The sequence below is a fragment of the Puma concolor genome, chromosome D4, assembly GCF_028749965.1.
Source record: "Puma concolor isolate L17-30 chromosome D4, mPumCon1.1.hap2, whole genome shotgun sequence".
In the NCBI taxonomy this organism is placed as follows: Eukaryota; Metazoa; Chordata; class Mammalia; order Carnivora; family Felidae; genus Puma; species Puma concolor.
This window is the reverse complement of record NC_141679.1, coordinates 85,047,162-85,065,217: the sequence shown is the minus strand read 5'-3', so window position 1 is coordinate 85,065,217 and position 18,056 is coordinate 85,047,162. Positions and strand designations below refer to the sequence as shown.

The window sequence follows — 18,056 nt, the reverse complement described above, 5'->3', positions numbered from 1 at the left end:
TTGATGAGAAGAACAAACTATGGGATAATATCAAGTGTTCCAACATACAGGTAATTTAGGTCTCGGGAATGAAAGGCAAAACTATTCCAGATTTGATTTAAAATATCATCCACCAATCTTGGAAGACCAGTGAAGGCCACACAGGATAAATACAGAGAAAACCTCATCAAGGCACATCATAATCCAATTGCTGAAAACCAGTGATAAAGAGAAAAATTTTAAGAGCAGCCAGAGAAACCAAGAATGATTGCTGACTTCTCATCAGAACTAATGCAATTCAGAAGACAATGGAGTGACATCTTTTAAAGTGCTAAAAGAAAACCTGTCAATCTAGAATTCTATCTATATTCAGTGAAAGGATCCTTCAGAAATAAAGGTGAAATAAAGACATTTTCAGACACTCAAAAGATGAAGGAATGTGTTGCTGTTAAGCCTTTCCTGCAAGAAAGGTTAAGGCTGGAGTGGGGGAAAATGCCAGATAAAAACTCAGATCTACACAAGTTGCCCTCAAAATGTCATTATTAGCAACTGCATGGAATGAGCCAAGAAAAAGGAAATAAACAAGAGAGACCTGTTTGAGCAGGGATTGGCAAACTATGGCCCAAAGGTAAATCCAGCCTACCACTTGTGAGCTAAGCATGGTTTTTACAGGTGAACATTTGCAATTGATTTGATAGGGAATACTGACTTTGAATTTCCATTTAAGGAAAGTTATTCACCACCCTCAAAAAGTTCTATCCTTCTCTTTGGTAGACTGTATTACACCCCCAAAAAATTTGATTTGATCATTATATTTGATCATTATATTTCACATTTTGACAATAAAAAATTTGGAAATTTTTTCCTCATTAAGTATCTACAGAATATCCTTAATTTTGCCTCTTGGCCTGAAAAACCTAAAATATTTACTATTTCCTTTTCAGGTAAAGTTTGCTGGTCTTAGAGAATGGAAGTAAAAAAAACAGAGGGAAACTACAATGTAAAGGCAGTGTCCCCATGTACTTTATATGCACTATTTAATGTGTATAACAGCTCTATGAGGTTTTATATACATTTATTATATAATTCGAGCTGATTTTATCCTAGCATCAACACTGTGAAGCTGATATTATTCCCATTTTATAATACTGAGGAAACTGGGGCTCAGAGAATTTATTTAACTTCTCCAAAGTTATATACAGTTGATCCTTGAACAACATGGGGCATTAGGGGCACTGACCCCCATGTAGTCAAAAATCTATGTATAGCTTTTAACTCCCCCATAACTTAACTACTAATAGCTTACAGTTGACCAGAAGCGTTACCGATAACATAAACAGTCCATCAACACATTTTGTATGTTGTATGTATTATATACTGTATTCTCGCAATAAAGTAAGCTAGAGAAAAGAAAATGTTAAGAAAATCACAAGGATTGCTTGTGAAAATAGCATTTATAATACTATACTGTATTTGTTGATACCATAAGTGTATAGATTCACTGAAAAAACTCTAGCTATAAGTGAACCTACACAGTTCAAACCCATGCTGTTGAGTGGTCAACTGTACAAATGGTAATAGAGGTTTATATTCTTCTCTCTGCCACTGACACAAAGCCAAGGCACCTAAACTTCTGGGCTGCTTTCGTGGAAGGGTATATCCGTAGCCCCAACTCAGACCCTATATAAAGTCTTATTTTTTAACACATTTCAACCATGCTTGATTTTATGGGTTTTATTCCTAAAGAATATTAAATGCAGAAAATTGGAAGAGGAGGAGAAAGAATGACAACTTAATGAAGACCGTGGGAAGTGAAAACTTACAAGAGTTGACCAAAAATGAAACCAAAGAAAAACTATTAAAAAGCAGTCCAAAAACTCAGTAAGCAGAGTAGTATGGCAGCAGGCTACTATTTTGTGCCAGACTTAGAGCCTTTTGAATCCTGAAAAAATCATAATATTCCATACCTATAAAGGTGAACATAACACAGGAATTTATTTTCCCTATACTCTAATACAGAAGGAAATTTTGTAATGTGGAATTTTAATGCTAAAAATTAGAAAAGGTTTTTTTTGCACAAAGGTCACCCTAGCTGTCTGCTCTAAGGATCCTGGATAGAAGGTATTTCATGTGTTTGTTATAATTTAGCTCCCAAGAGTACTTGGAAACTCAGACTTGTTGCAAACTGTGGAAGAAAGCCCAGATGTTTCTTGCCTATCTACCTTTCTAAAAGCTAAAGGGTAAAACTCAGCCAGTACTTGATTACTAAAATGCCATATATTTTGTTAGAACAACTTGCACATGAAGAATCAAAAGACTCCATAAACCATTGTTGTGAATTCATTTCCTAACGTACACAAAGGCATTTCTGTTGCATGTGGGAGTAGAATACTTGTTTCAAGGAAAACATTCATACGGTTGTTTGAGTTGCAAGCTGAACTAGCCATTGATCTCACGGAACACCATCTTTACGTGAAAGAAAGACTGACAAACCATGCTTATTCAAATTTGAGTATTTAGCAGACATTTTCCTGAAAATGAAGGAGAGAGGCCCTTCACTTCAAAGAAAGTAAATGATAATATTTTATTGCAATGATGAAATTCGAGATTTCAGGTGACAATTTCTGACAAAATTCAGAATTTTGGGAAACTTGTATCTGTCACTGGGCTTCGTTTCTCAGAGCTTAAAGACTTTTCTGATGGGATCAGTGGTGAATGTGAAAGACTGGAATTTTCTTGTGATACTTTTTGTATAATGAAACATGTCAACATTTGGACTACCTGCATAACTCCATGAACCAGTATTTTCCAGAAAGTGCCAGACCAAAAACCAAAGTGCCAGACCAGTGGATTTTAATGTAAGAGAATACAGGCTTATTAATGTGGTTTTAAATTCCACATTGTGGCCACTCTAAGAAACTACCATTCATCAAATTTGGTATAGTATCAAAGAAGAATATTTGCAAAGAAGAAAATTAAAATATTGCAAAAAAGAATATTTTTATATTTTCCAAAAACATATCTGTGTGAGGCTGGCTTTTTTTCACATGCTTCAACCAAAACAGTATATCACAGCAGACAAAATGCAGGAGCAGATAGGATAATCCCACTGTTTGCTGTTAATATTAAAGAGACTTCAAAACTATAAACTAATGCCACTCATTAGAATTTTTTTGTTTGGGGAAACCCCAGGGTTTTTGCATTTAAAAAAAATACATTGTTTATATTAACTTGTAATGGGTTTGTTATTTTTAATGAATTAAATATTTTTTAAATCTCTTGGTTTGAATTTCAAATGCAGTAAATATCGATGTAATTCACACAAACAAAGCTTTTTGTGTTCCTCGATAATGTTTATGACGTAAAGGATTCTGAGACCAAAGTTTGAGAACTGCCGATCTAGGGTCTTGAAAATCATCTTAAGTTTGGACTTCACTGTTAGGACAACAGGAAATGGAGCTGTTCAGTGTTTTAGGGCCGTTATGTGTGTTACAAAAGGATGACTCCTGTGGCTGGGTGTTTGAATCTGAAGAAGACATGATCGAAAGTACAAAAACCAGAGGGGAGGCAACTGATGGTTGAAGACTGGGTGAAGACTGATGACCACAGGATGGAAGGGGGTGGAAGGTGACTATGTGAGAGAGCTATTTAGGAGACTGGATGCCTGGAACAGTTTTTGGTTTAAAGGGAAATGTTGACATTGATTAGGACATGCTGCACTGTAGGCCATGGAAAGGTGACAGCTCTCCTCACCAGCTGACTCTGAAACTCTGGAGAAAAGTCTAGGTCATATTTCTGCTTCAAGGTCATCAACATGAGTAGTAATTAACACCTAAGGAGCAAACCTGAAAGAGGAGGAATGCAGAGTCAGAAGGAACGAGGGTCAAGCATAGGACTGGGAAGACTACCATTTAAAGGACAGGTGAAAGACAAGATCACAAAATAAGAATGAAGAAGATTGGCTGGAGAAGGCTACTGAAGAATCTGCTGACCGTGGTTCCGTGGAAGCCCAGGGAAGAGAGGAGTTCAGGGAGAAGTATCAAATACAGCTGAGAAGCCAAGCAAGCTAAAAGCTGAGAAGTATCTACTGGACCTCTCAACATAAAGGTCACAGTGACCTTAGCAAGAGTGTTTTCAATAAATTAGAGGAAGGAGGGGAATCACATTGCCATGGGAGTTTTTATAATCAGAGAGCTTTAATTATGTTTATAGGAAGGAGCCAAAGAGAGAGAAGGTTTGAAAGATGCAGGCAGAAGTGTAAGTAGGTCAGACAAGGTCCCTGCTCTAGAGGTCAAAGAGGTCATTATAGTCCCTGGTCCTCTGCCACTGTAGGAGTGCTGGGGAAGAGGCACCAACCTTTGCCAGTTGAATTACATTGACCTGAAGTTCCCACAAGCAGCTCAGAACTGCTGCTTACAGTGGAGCCTGGATCCAGAGGGGGTTTGCACCCAGAAACCAAAGAATCCCAGCCCATCCTTTCCCCCAGGATCTATAGAAAGGTACAGCTTTACCTAAAAGAACGGTGTGTTCCCATTTGTTTCTCCCCAAGAAATCCAGTAAGAGCTTCCTACTTCCTTCCAGGCCAGATGAACCAGAAACGAGCAGACCCTGGAAACCCAGTTTTGAAAAGTATCCATGCTGCAGCAGCTGTTATAATTTATAAATGTTTGTCTTCTCTGGGTCCACAGGTGGGGAGAATAAATTTTGGCTAGGATGCACTGATTTGCAAGGAGGCCTTTTAGAATTATAAAGACAGCAAGGGGTTGGGACCCCACCCCGTAGATTTTTGAATGCTATTTCTGCCACTTACATATTGGATAATCTTGGGCAATACAAATTACAAATGCCTTAAAACTCAGTTTCCTCAAAAACAATCCAATTCAAAAGTGAGCTAAGGACTCAAATAGACATTTCTCCAAAGAAGGTATACAGATGGCCAATAAGCACATGAAAAGATGTTTAACATCATTAGTCACTACCCATTGGGTTGGCCGATATTAAAGAAAAAAAGAACAAATGTGAGGATGTGGAGAAATTAGAACCTTTGTGCAATCCTGGGGTGAATGTAAAATGGTGCAGCACAAAACGGTTTGGCTCAGAAAGTTGAACACAGAGTTACCATATGATGCACCAGTCCCACTTCTATGTATAGACCCAGAAGAATTGAAAGCAGAGGCTCAAATAGGTACACATCAGTGTTCATCGCAGCTTCAGCTATTATTCACAGTAGCTGAAGGGTAGAAACAATGCGAATGTCCCATCTCCAGGTAAATGGAGAAAAATGTGGTGTGTACATAAACTGGAATATTACTCAGCCTTGAAAAGAATGAAACTGATACATGGTACACAACATGGATGAACCTTGAAAACTGCTAAATAAGCCAAACCAAAAGGACAAATACTGTATGATTCCCCCGCTCTGTGTCACCTAGGATAAGCAATCTCTTAAGATGCGGAAAGTAGAATAGAGAATAGAGGTTACCAGGAGATGGTGAGAAGGGAGAAAGGATGTTACTATTTAGTAAGTACAGTGTGTCTATTGGGGATGATGAAAAATTTCTGGAAATGGATAGTGGTGGTTGCAGAACATTGTAAATGTACTTAATACAATTTAATTTTACACTTAAAAGTGGTTGAATGGTAAATTTTACCACAATTTAAAAAAAAAAAACTGTTTTCTTCTGAGTAAAATTAGAATTATCTATCCTCTTAAAAAAAAAAAAAATTCCATGCCTGATGGAAAGGAATGGAGAAAGAATCCAAATCCTCAAAGTGTTGTTTATAATACTGGCAATTTTATAAGTATCTTAAATGCCCATGAGAGAGAGCATGAACCCTGATACACATCTACCTGTGGCAATAAAATGCAGCTATTGAGAAACATAGTTGTAGAGACTATGTAGCAGCAGGGAAAGGGCTATGGTAAAATGTTAACTAAAAAATTTTAAAAAAATTTTAAAAAGGTCCCAAATTGTGGGATCCTGTCAGATTACAGCTATATGAAAACAGACATGTGGGAATGATTAAAAAAAAAAAAGACCATAGACATCACGCTGGGTATTGGTATTAATGGGGGGCAGATTGTGGAGGTTTTTCCTCTCTCCTAAATTTTTAGTAGTTTTTTTATATGTAATTTATTGTCAAATTGGTTTCCATAGAGCACCCAGTGCTCATCCCAACAGGTGCCCTCAATGCCAATCACCCTAAATTTTTAATAGTTTTAAAATACACTTTATACGTTTTTAATTGAAAAGGAGAAGAAGGAATGTTTGTTTTTGGCTTTCCTGACCATTGGTGACACCTGGGGTGTTTTACACAAAGGTGGACTGCAGGCTCGGATTGAAAAGGCAGCTCTGCCCAGTTATTGCCAACCACAGTCCCTGCCAGCAGGTTATGTTAGAAGGGGGCTCCTTTCAAACAGTAATCTCCATCCCATTTGCAGAGGAGATCTGGGAGCGCTTCTGGCAGACTATAGAAGCTCCTGTCCCTCTGCCCTTACACCGACCTGACCTTCGTGTGACATCAGCTTTTTGGGAGTGATTTCTGGTCATTACCCTCTGAACGACCAGAGGAACCTGTTTTTCTGGCACCGCCTCTTGTTTAAGTTAAAATTCATAACACAGAAGGGAAATTAGAGCACGAAATCTCCAGCGTTTCCACTTCTGACATTTGTGCTGCTAATTAGTTTCTGTTTGGCGTTCCATTCCATCTTCTCTGTTTTACTTGGGAAAAAATGTATAATGTAAATACATTTTTACATATCCGGATTTCCCTTTCAGTGTTCAGAAGCATATGTATAGTTTCAGTGTCTGCCCTGAGCATGTGACCATAGCTTAGGTGCCCATTTTATGCCCCATTATATTTCATTTTCTTTCTACAACACTAAAAGCAAATCTCAGAGGCGACCCAATTAAAAACACAGTCTTCAAAATAATGAGGATTTTCTCTTCAGATATCGGTTCCATCACATTTGTAAGAACAGTCGCCACCGCCCACGGAGCCCCACTGTATCCGGGCGCCACGTGAGATGCCTCGGGGCAGACCTGGGCACCTGGAGGGATGGTGCCTTGCCCCGGTCCTGCCACTGGAACTCCCTCGTCCGTCTGAATCCAGAGCTCACACTTTCCCCTCTGTGTCCCAGGCTTTTTGTCATGCCTTAGCTTCCAAACACAATTTAGCAATCCAAGCAAAATAATTCAGACTGATTGAAGTATTAGATTTTGCATTTTCTTTTCAATCATGCTGATAGATAATTTTTTCTCAGCTGACATTTTTACAAAGACTGTTTGCCCCTCTGGCTTACCACCCACCCCCCCCACCCCCCCCCACCCCCCCCAGTGAAAGCGGATGCTCTTTGAGTTTTCAAGGATGTGGATGACCTACCCAGCTCAGATTCCCACCAACATCCCAGGACAGATGCCCCGGTAGGCTGCAGCTCAGGAGGTCATCCGCCCCCTTCCTCCCTTACCTAAGGTGAGCCTGTAGGTGCCTGAGGCTGATAAAGATTTGATAACAGACTTTTCTTATTCTGTTTTTAATTGAACACCTGTTCAATTGGTATTGAAATGCCAGTGATTCCTTCTTCCCTTCTGCCTCTGGTGGAAATTTACCATGTAGTATGTATAACTCATGTCTATTGATGGATTTGTTTCCAGCAAGAGGTCAACGAACTTGTTATACCTTAATATGTAGGTTTTGGACTCCATGAAATTACACAAGTGTGAATCCTGCTTATTAACTGTTACTCTGTCATAAAACGATCCCCAAATCCTGCCAGTGTTATCTTCTCTACAGTTCTCAAGTGAGTCCCTTTCTCGGCATCCTTTTTGCCCCCTGTGCAGCTCAAAACCGCATACACTCCTACCTGGGTGACTGGCTGCTGGTCTCCCTGCCTCCTGGCCCTGGGAGCCAGGGTGAACACCCAAAAGCACAGTTTGACCATTTACTTCACTGCCCAGCTTTGCAACCCACTAGGGGCTCCCTGAGCTGGCCAATCCAGCATTTCCAGCACTTTGTGTCTGCCGTGTGTCATCTCTTGCCTGCCCCGCTGCTTGTGAGCTTGCTCGGGTCTCCCGGAGGCGTACTGCCTCTGGCCCCCGTATCTCTGTCCTGACCCTGGTGCTTCTTTCTCCACCCCTGCCTTTACCCAGCTGACTCCCCATCTTCCTTTAAGACTGCTCCAGTATCAGCTCCTCCAAGAAACTCTGATGACCCTTCCCTGCCTGGGCCACCCACCTCCATCTGGGGTCTCCACAGCAGCAACCTGCACTCAGCACCCTCTTGGCGCTCATTATTCTCGGCTCTCTGTTCATTCCTCTGGCTCTTGGACAAGTCTGTGCTGCTGGCAGGTCCTGAACTGAGTAAAACTGGCCACCAAACAAAACAGTCCTCACAGCAAAAACTCTCACTTGGATTGAGCTGACCCCGTAGCCCATGGCTCCGGTATAAGTGAAACCATGGCTGCTGATTTTAACCTGAGCTTATACACTAGAGCTGTCCCTCAGGATTTCTCCCACAGAGTAAGAAGGGGCTGTGCTGTCACCGTCTCCCCACACCTCATCCCAGTTATTAACATCTGTGGCTCTGTAATAATCATAAAAGGGCTGATTCGTTGAAATTCAAATACAAGTACTCTAGATAACATTCTCAGTGTTCTCTTCTCTCTGATGTGAATGCTTTCCCTGGAAAGGACAAATAAATCAGAGGCTTCAGAGAGGCGGTGAGTGGCGGACTCTTCATCATTCCTGTCGGCTTCACTTTTCCTTGGAGCTCTGGAATGAGCCCCGGGAACAAGCAGGGAACACACGCAGCCCCCCAGTACAGCAAAATACAGGTGTTAGTGTGCTTGTGTTCACCTGGCCCAAATACGCAGCCTTTCAGGAGACTTGGGATGTTTTCTTTTTGTTTTTCATGTGACCGTTGTACAGATGAGCTGCAGACCTCCCCTCTATCAGCCTGCAGTCGATACGCTCCACAGGCAGCGTGATCCCAAGAGGACAGTGTCCGGGTTTCTAGAGGCTCCCGCAGGCCGGTGCAGACTGCATATCACATATTGCCATGTAGTGCAGAAAAGGTTTTTATAGCGTTTCAGTTTTGGGGCAAAACATGGTCTGGCATCTTGAGGTTTGGTTTTGTTTTGCCAGTGATGAGTGGGAGCAGGTGGTGTAGACCGTCCATGAGATCCCTTATCAAAGTGGTCAGTGAACCCTGAAGCTTCGGGTCTACAGGCCTCCCCAAGACCTTCTGGTCCTTTTTAGCCCCAGGCCCTGGTGTCTCTGTCTGTCATGGCCAGGTGTCAGCGGTAAGGCCTCCTGGAGGGCGTGTCTCTGTTTGTCCTTCACAGCCCTGTGACCTTCATGGATGTCCCTACTTGATCACAGCATGGCCAACGGTTAACTGCATTGTTCTTCCACACAGTGATATCACCATCAAGACTACTCTTCCAAAGCGGGTCCTGTGAAGACAAAGGAACACACACCACACATACAGATACATCTTTTTATGCGAGATTCACTTTCTTATCAGAAACAAGTCATTTACATATTAACGGAATGATTAGCTTCTGGCTAGGAATTCTAACATTTTAGTACCATGATTTAGAATCAGGCTAAATTTGTCAAGTGACTGAAAGTGAGGTTTTTCAGAAATTATTAGCTAATTTTTTCAATATAGAATTTATAGTCACAATTAGTATATCATAATGATGTTTCCAGGATAAAATACCAGCAGCTCAACTTCCCTGGCCACAAATGTACAACATATATCAGTTTATTTTTGGAGATCTGAAGAATTAGCTACTGTAAATAAAGTCCCCAAGAAGATTTCTCCGGGAAAGAAGTGAACTTACAGTAATGTGGGTGATATATTATTAATTAATAACTATGACCAGGGCTGTTTCAATTAAAAGCAAAACGGATGAGAAGGCCTATTAGAAAGGATATGCTTAATCTCACCAGCACTGAGGTCTACGGAGCAGACCAGGGAAGGTTGTTTCTGAGGCTGTCTGCAGGAGGAGGTCACCGGCCGCTCCTGAGTCTGGGAACTTTGCTGAGCACTGACTGCATGTCTCTCGGAAGCAATGCTCATTGGGTTGCCAGTAATGGAAACCGACTTCAAAATAGCTTAAGGAGCAAGAGGACTTTCTTAGAGTGCCACAGGGTCTCCCACAACTCAAGGACAGCACGTGCTGATGGGCCAGGGAGGGCTTCACTTGGGACTGAAACAGGCCGGCATCTCTGTTTAGAGGAGGGAATGTGGCACATCTGGCCCGAAGGACAGGCACATGACCCCTGTCTGCAGGTGTCATGGACAATATAGGCCGCATGTATTCTAGGAGGCCTGCCTGAGAAGGGTATCTAGGAGTAGAGCTAAGAAGACTCGCCCCAGGAGGGAGCAGGTGAGCCGTGTGACCCAGGGTCAGCAGGTCTTTTCCGGACTGGTCAGTGAGAGACGATGCCCCAGGCCTCGGCTGGTGGGCGTGTGCAGTGCCACGGGGGCTGGCCTGTGCACAGGAGGGCAGCATGAGGGGAGGCTGGACAGGAAGCAGTCCCAGAAATGACAAGGTTATCCTGAAGGTGGTAGGAAAGGAGCGTGCAGGAACTTGATTTTGGGAAAGAGTTGTGTGTTCAGAGGGTCTGGCCCCCCAAGGTCGGACAGCTGGGTGAAGTGCCGTCCTTCTAGGATAGAAGTGACCAGAGGTCCAGGAGCAGCTTCCACTCAGGGTCGCAAGACCAGGACTGCCCTTCCCTGCTGTAGCCGGAGCCACAGAAAAGCCTTGCGATGGCATTGCCGGCAGCCTCTGCCCTTCCTGTTGCTCGTTTGGCTTTAAGCACAGTTTTATTTTCACGGTAATCGTTTGGGGTTAACTGGTCGTCTACCTTAGAACTGCCACCTGTTCCACGTACTCACCGTATAGACGTAGTTCTGCACAGCCTTCCTAATGTGGCATGCCCTGAACACGCTCCAGAGTGGAAGGAGACCTAACTAGCCATTTGATTTCTTTTTTTTTTAACTGTCCATTTTCTCCCTGGCCTGTGATGAGAAAAATGAACTGCTCCTGGGAGCATTCGGCCTCACCGCCTTCACTTGCTCTTGCTTGAACTGGAATGACAAGGGGGAGAATATGTGAGGGCCTCCCCAAAGGGAAGTCGCCAGAACCCCCTCATTGCCTTTTCTCTCTCTCTCTCCAGGTCATGCAATATTTAAACTCACGTATCTAAGCAATCATGACTATAAACACCTCTACTTTGAGTCTGACGCTGCTACCGTCAACGAAATCGTACTCAAGGTGAGTGTCCCTCCCCGCACTGGACAGGGCTCCACACCCACGTCAGCCAAAGCGGAGCCCCTGGGGCTTCCTCCTCCAGTAATCCTGCTTCTTCGTGTATTTATCCTTTTTATGCACCATTTTTCTCCTCCTATCCATTGTCAGGAGCTCCTTGAGGCTCCAGGAACGGGCTCCAAGGAGATTGTTGTTCTTGTGTGGAGACACTTAATGTATTCAAGGTAATTTTAGCAACCTGTCATAAACATGTTCAAGTTGACGGTACAATCCTATGTTACTGGACCTCAGCCGGGCCCACTGAGCACTTTCTGTGTGCCAGGCTAGCACTCAGGATGCTGCGGTGACGGACCCCGCCCTGCCCCCAGAAAGCTCTTCCTCTGTCAGAGCAGACACACGTTAAACATTACATTACACAGATTGTTAAACAGTCACAAAGGTACCACGTGGATGTGGAAAAGGTAAACTGACAGGGGTAGAGGGGACGGGTGGAGAGCTGAACCCTGACGGCTAGATGAAAGGCACAGATTTTACCAGGTGGGGAGAGAGAAAACGCATCTCCGGGAGCAGCCTGTGGAGGGCGGAGAAGCAGGGCAAGCGTGTGAGGCTGGGGGGTGGCACCCAGGCCCATATGGCTGGAGCAGAGCGGGGCAGAAAGGTCAGGTCACGCAGAACCTTGCAAAATGGAGACGGGCTGAGAAGAGCTCTCCTGGGGTCTTGGGAGGGCTGGGGTAGGGCCCGAGACAGTGCATCTCTAAGAGGTTCCCAGGTCCTGCCCAGGCTGTCGGTCTGTGCACCACACTCTGAGTCGCCCTGGACTAGTGGTTTTCAGACTTCTCGAAACCAAAAGTGCTTTCTTCAAGCCGAATCTTCCACAGACGGAACAGATAGCAACAACAGAGCTGCTTAGTTCGGGTGGAGCAGGGCTTACAGCCAGAGGGTGACTCTGGTAACTCTGTGTGACTCTGGCTGGTCACATCACCTCTCAGGGCCTCAGTTTCTCTGCCTGTAAAATGGAGATAATGGTAGGTACCCTGCCCCACCGCAGCAAAGGGCTCCTGGAACAGGTGTCAAATGAGGTCGTGTAAACCTACCTAAGTTAGTGTTCATTCTCCTCTTGAGAGTGAAAGCCGTCGAGTAATAATAATAAAAGTAGCTAAGCTGTACTTGAGGGCTTGCAGAATACAGGACCTGAGCTCAGCACTATCTATCTTCTTTCGCAGAATCTCCATGGTTCTGCAAGACGATACTGTAAAAATCTTTCCCACTTCATCCCATTTCCTAGATGAAAACTGAGACTCAGAAACAGATCTTAGCCAGGACAATGAATGGCAGAACTGGACCTGACCGCAGGTTTGGCAGCTTCCAGAACTTGGGCTCCTGACCCCCCGGATGTGTGCACCCTTGAGGAGTTGAAAGAGAGGTTTCCATGAAATGGCATTGTTTTGCAGAGACATTTCGAGGCCACGTCCTCATGGCTGCCAAAGATTTCCAAAAGTAGTAGATGGACATGGAAGGATAAAGCTGGTGGGGGGGACAGTCGGGACCAGGGCCCCCCTCGGACCAGGTGGTGGGGACACGGGGCGTGCTGCGGTGCCTGAAACCAGCAAGCTAATAGTTAACTTGCCAGATTGTCACCAGACAGCACAGGGAACTTGTGCAGTATTCGGGGACCAGGTAAAGAAATATTCCATTACCCCATCAGGGGCTGGCCTTTTTTTATAGCCAGCATTAAAATATTCAAGACTTGAGAAGGATTCTAGTAAAATTATAATCCTGTGTTTGACATCAAAATAATTTTCACAACAGCAGATTGATGACAGAAACACGGGTTTATGACTTCAGTCCGAGGCTCTGCGAGAGCAAGTGCAGAGAAATCATTTTCCAGGACCAAATGCTCCCTCGAAGCAGATGCTTTTCTGCAAAATCCCTGAGGCCTGTCGCCTCTCCTGAAATGTCTGTTTTCATATGAAAATGTTTGCAGAAATATTGCATCACGCCCGAGACTCCAGGAGAGTCACAGCGAGCCCAGACCTGATTTACTTAGAGAGCTAATGGTCATGATCCTGATGGAAGATTAAATTTCATGTTTTCTGTCTCTGATTTTTATAGCAATTTAAATACTTAGCCTTCTCTGCCATCCCCACAGTGACTGTGGGCTTTGCACCGGCACCGAGTGACTGAGGCCCCGGCCCCGCATCCCAGAATTTGCCAGAAATGTTCCCATCGGAGGCTCTTCCAGGTGTCAGGCCTAGACTCAAGTACTGCATGTGGTGGTTCTAGAATTCAGAAGTTTTGCATAAAATGAGAGCTTTTGATGGAAACTGAAGGGAGGAGATACGGGCCAGAGGCCAATGTGAAAGAAGATGTTACGAACAGGCAGTCTCCGTCCAGTGATTTTATCCCGTCATGTTCTTCTCTTGTGTGGAAACATTAATGTCTCTCATTTCTTGAACACCAACGGCATACAAGACATTGTATGTAATTATTTAATCTTCACGACTGCCCTGCAGAGTGTAGACATTATCATCCCCATTTTGTAGATGAGGAAATAGAGGCCCAAAGCCAGAGAATGTGCTAAGGTTGGAGCCTCTGCTTGAACCCCAGCCCGAAGGAGTCCCGGGCCTGTCCCTTCAACCCCGAGCTGTAACTGAGCTAAGCCATGTGTGGTCCCTAATTCTGCAGGCTTCGAGATGAACCTCAGAGGAATCATTGGTCTCTTCAAATTGGGTTCTTCTCGTGATCGAGTGATGGAGGCTGTGGCTTTATTGACCATGAAAACTCCCTATATTTTTATGCCGTAAGCTGTAAAATGCATTGAAAGTGAAACACTCTATAGTGCATAAAATTGTGCCAGTTTTAAGCCACAGCATATTAACCAACTAATGGCAGACCAAAGGGCGTTTTTATCTTTTGATTATTACATTAATCTTCCATTAAAATTATCTATGTGATTATCACAAAGCACTGAAGATAATAAATTTAGGAGATAGTTGGCTAGTTAAGGATCATTTTTAAATGCTTTTGTCAAGTTATGTGTGCCAAAAATACCCTGAAAACACTAGGTTGGCTGAGTGTGCAAACAGTATAATCCAAAGATTGCTCTTATTAAGAATGATAAAACCTCTTATTTCCATGCATTGTAGTGTCCCACATCGTCAGCCCGGCCCCGCGGTCCTCATGATTTATTGCTCTCAGCTGGTAGCTCAGCGAGGCAGTGGGCCAAGCATGTCAGGCCTTCTGTACTCACACACCAGTCCTTAACGCCTGCTGCTGCTGGCGACTGTCAGAGCAGGAAGTTTGGAGGGGGACACCGTGTCTGTGAGGCATCCATCCCGCACCGCTTCCCCACGACACCCCCGACTCCTTTCTCACAGTCAGCGCGGCCCTCGCCCGCTTAGGGTGTGGGACGTGGGGCCCTCAGAGGGGAATCAACGGAAGTGGTGGCTGGTCGATGGAGTCAAAATACTTGGGTTTCCTAGCATAACTTTTAGATACTTGAGAGTGAAGAGAAAGGTGTTTGTTCAAAAAAAGTCCCAGCCAGAGGGCGGCAGGGGCAGTGGGAGGAATGGTATCTGGGCGGGGGGGGGGGGGGGGCACGCCTCTCTGGAGGCCAGGGGCCTGGGAGACTAGAAGCATGTTAATCAAGGGCAATCCCGGCGCAGACACTTGTTGGCTTCGTGGCCTTGAGTAAACGCACCGCCATTCTGTGCCCTTGATTTTCTCATCTGCACAAGGGGATGATGACGGCATCGATGTCGTGGGCTTTTGTGAAGGTTCCATGAGTTGGTCCTTGCAGAGCACCCCAGCAGCGCCACCACCACGCTGCCCAGCCTGGAGTTCACGGTCCACACTGTGGCACAGGCCTGATCCCGGCACTACTGCCCTCCCTGGCTCCTCCCGGCCCACCTGGACCGGCCGCTAAGCTGTTCGGTTCCACAGATCCCTCGCTGTCTTTCGCTGCTGCGCTGGGACACGTGCTGGTTCTCCCCTGCCCCTTGTACACCGCAGACCCCTATTTCTCTCTCAGAACCCAACTGGCTCATTCCCTCTGCAAGACGTCCCTGCCCCACGTCTCCCTGATCATTACCCCATTCTTTCGTGCTCCTTCTGTCTCGGGTGTCACACTTGTCATGCTCTTGGGTACTCACCAGGCTGTGAGTGCCTCAGAGCAGGGACCATGTCTTACTTTTCCCCAGTCTCTTGAACCAAGCATGGGGCCAGGCTCAGACACGGAGGTGCTTGGGTGCCGGAGGTGCTGCAGACATTGACCGTGTGCAGCTGCCACCTGGGTGCGTCCCAGCTGTGTGCTCCCCACAGAGGACCCTCCCAGCTCTGACCCTTGCCTCTGGGTGATCCTGGTCAGCGAGGTGCCCTTCCCTGAGGCTCATTCCTTTTTATCAGATGAGTCCAGGTGGGCAGGGTGCTCGTGGGCAGTAGAGGAAATCCCGTAAGTAGAAGCTCTGTACCTTTGGGGGCGGGGAGGGGGAGGCTGTGTTCAGAGCCTCGGTTCAGTTGGTTTCTCATCCCTGCAATGTTCTCGTCTTCCAGACGAGGAAAGCAGGGCTCAAGGAAGTCCTGTGCAGGCCCAGGACTGCACAGCAGGCGAACAGAACCAGGAAGCCTGGCGCACAGCCTTCCGGAAGGCAGCATGTGCTGAGGAGGGAGCACAGGCTCTGCAATCAGAAAAGGTCCACCACTGGTGGCTGAAAGGCCCGCCGCAGCAGCCACTTGTCCCCTCCAGGCCTCCATCTTCCGGCTTAAAGCGGGCTCCGTCCCAGCCTGCCAGGTTGCTGTGGTGACTCGGCTCCGGGCACAAGAGAGCACCTGGGCTCCCAGCCTGGGTCAGGGCCCTTCCCTTCTTCGCCCTGGGCGAACGGGGAGGCTGCCGAGTGACTGGACTATGTCCTCTTGCTTTCTAGGTGAACTACATCCTGGAATCACGAGCAAGCACTGCCCGGGCTGACTATTTTGCTCAAAAACAAAGAAAACTGAACAGACGTACAAGCTTCAGCTTCCAGAAGGAGAAGAAATCAGGGCAGCAATGACACCGGCCTCCAACCCCAATCTGTCGCCGTAGCTCAGAGCCTGCCTGCCGGGGCCAGGTGGCCCTAGAGCCCACCCCGTGTCCCGCAGTCCTCAGGGGCAGGCCAGCCCCTGGCTCACGGCCACGAGGCTGGGGGGCTCTTGGGGAACGGAGCCGGGGACATCTCCACGGGACCGAAGCCTGAGTGGCAGTGGCTTTGATGAGCAGTGCCAGGGGCCAGAACACAGGCACCCCGCCCAGCCGTCTTCACTGCCCGACGGCCCTGCTGAGGATGTACATAGCCATGCCCAGACATTTCCTTGCAACTTGATCAAATTTCTTAAAACAAACGAAGAACAAAAATGTACGTTTCTTTTTTTTTTTTTTTCCTTTTAATAAACAGGTGTACTCTTTACCACGGTTGGTATGACGGGCCATTCTTTGGGGCAGAGGATTGATCATGTCATTCTCTTTAAAATCTGTTCCCATATTGAACAAGCAGATTGGAAAAGCTATGGCTCGATTTCTCAGAAGAAATGTTTAGGGCTTAGTCAATAGTTTTAACTATGCCATTTGTTTAAATGAGTGCATTGCTTTGAGGATAGTATCTTACTAAAGTTAGGAAGGGGAGCCGGCGATGTGTGTCCCAGGCTGTGCCCCTTCAGGAGTCACCTCTCGTCTGCTCATCCCCGAACCTCTTGGTTTTGGAGACGCGGGACTGCGTGCAGTTTATGCCCGGGGCGCCGGGAGAATGGGGTGACGGCTGGTCTTCGGGTCACACTGAGCTCCTGGCACAAGCGGGCTTTTCCATTTCTTAAATAGCAAGTGTCTGTTTCAGCTAGCAATTAGACCTGCATGTGGACTTCTCCTGGAACTGGGAGAGTCTCTGCTCTACTGACTCAGAAGGGCCCCTGCTCCCCTTCCTCCTGTCCACACAGTGCCTGCCTCCTTGTCTGAGCAGGCGGGACGCTGCTTTGTCTCACTCTGTCAGGGCGCGGTGAGCAGAGATGGCAGGGCAGAGGGACGCCTGCTCCCCCGGGTCCGACTGCGCGGGTGGGGGGCGGGCAAGGATCGAGCATCGCTGACACCACACCTCTGGCCACACCAGATGCCTCTGCGGTCCTCACCAGCCACTCCAGGGTCCCTCCCAGGGTGACGTCCTTTCGCACGGTCCCCGGCCAGGGTCGAGGACCGGGTGTTTCACCGAGGACCCGCGTTTCAAACAGTTTTTTAAATTGTTGTACAGGAAGAGATGTGACGAAAACAGCATCTCGAAGTCGAGTGTGTTTCTTTGCACTGGGGGCATTTTAATGAATTCCTCTTTCATTCTGATCTTTGTTCAGCCAACAGAAGCATCCTTTTCTAACGTCTTCCATTCCTACCCACCCCAGAAACAAAAGAAATATTATTTGTAGCTTGCTATCTGTATTTGGATTTTTAGCAATTTTATATTTAGATACCTTTGAAAAATGTAAATGACTAATTTGGTCATTAAATCTTGTGACATATTCAATATTAAAACGATATTAAAATAAAAGTCATATAAATACCATCTTTTGCGTATTGCTTTGAATTCTCGAAGTCTCGAGCACATTATCCTGACTTGCGTGCCACTCTGGGGAGGGGCATTCGCGGCAGCTGATGTGCCGAAGGTCTCTGAAATGCACCACGGGCCTCCTCACATACTGAGCAAGACAGGATGACCCTCTTCACTCGGGGGCGACATCGAGATCTTGACCTCCCTCCAGTACGAGACCCACCCCGTTCTCG

General features: G+C 46.0%; 1 protein-coding gene across 7 annotated transcripts in view; it reads left to right on the top strand.

The window, feature by feature from the left end:
* Window positions 1–17,838, top strand: part of MAPKAP1 (MAPK associated protein 1) — a 247,686-nt gene extending 229,848 nt beyond the window's left edge. For all 7 annotated transcript variants that reach the window (XM_086684026.1, XM_086684024.1, XM_086684023.1 and 4 more), the window contains 2 exons: window positions 11,169–11,266; window positions 16,183–17,838. In XM_086684026.1, the coding sequence (XP_086540152.1) occupies window positions 11,169–11,266; window positions 16,183–16,308 (224 nt within the window). In that variant the 3' untranslated portion in view covers window positions 16,309–17,838. The remainder of the gene's footprint in view (window positions 1–11,168; window positions 11,267–16,182) is intronic.
* Window positions 17,839–18,056: the final 218 nt, after the last annotated feature.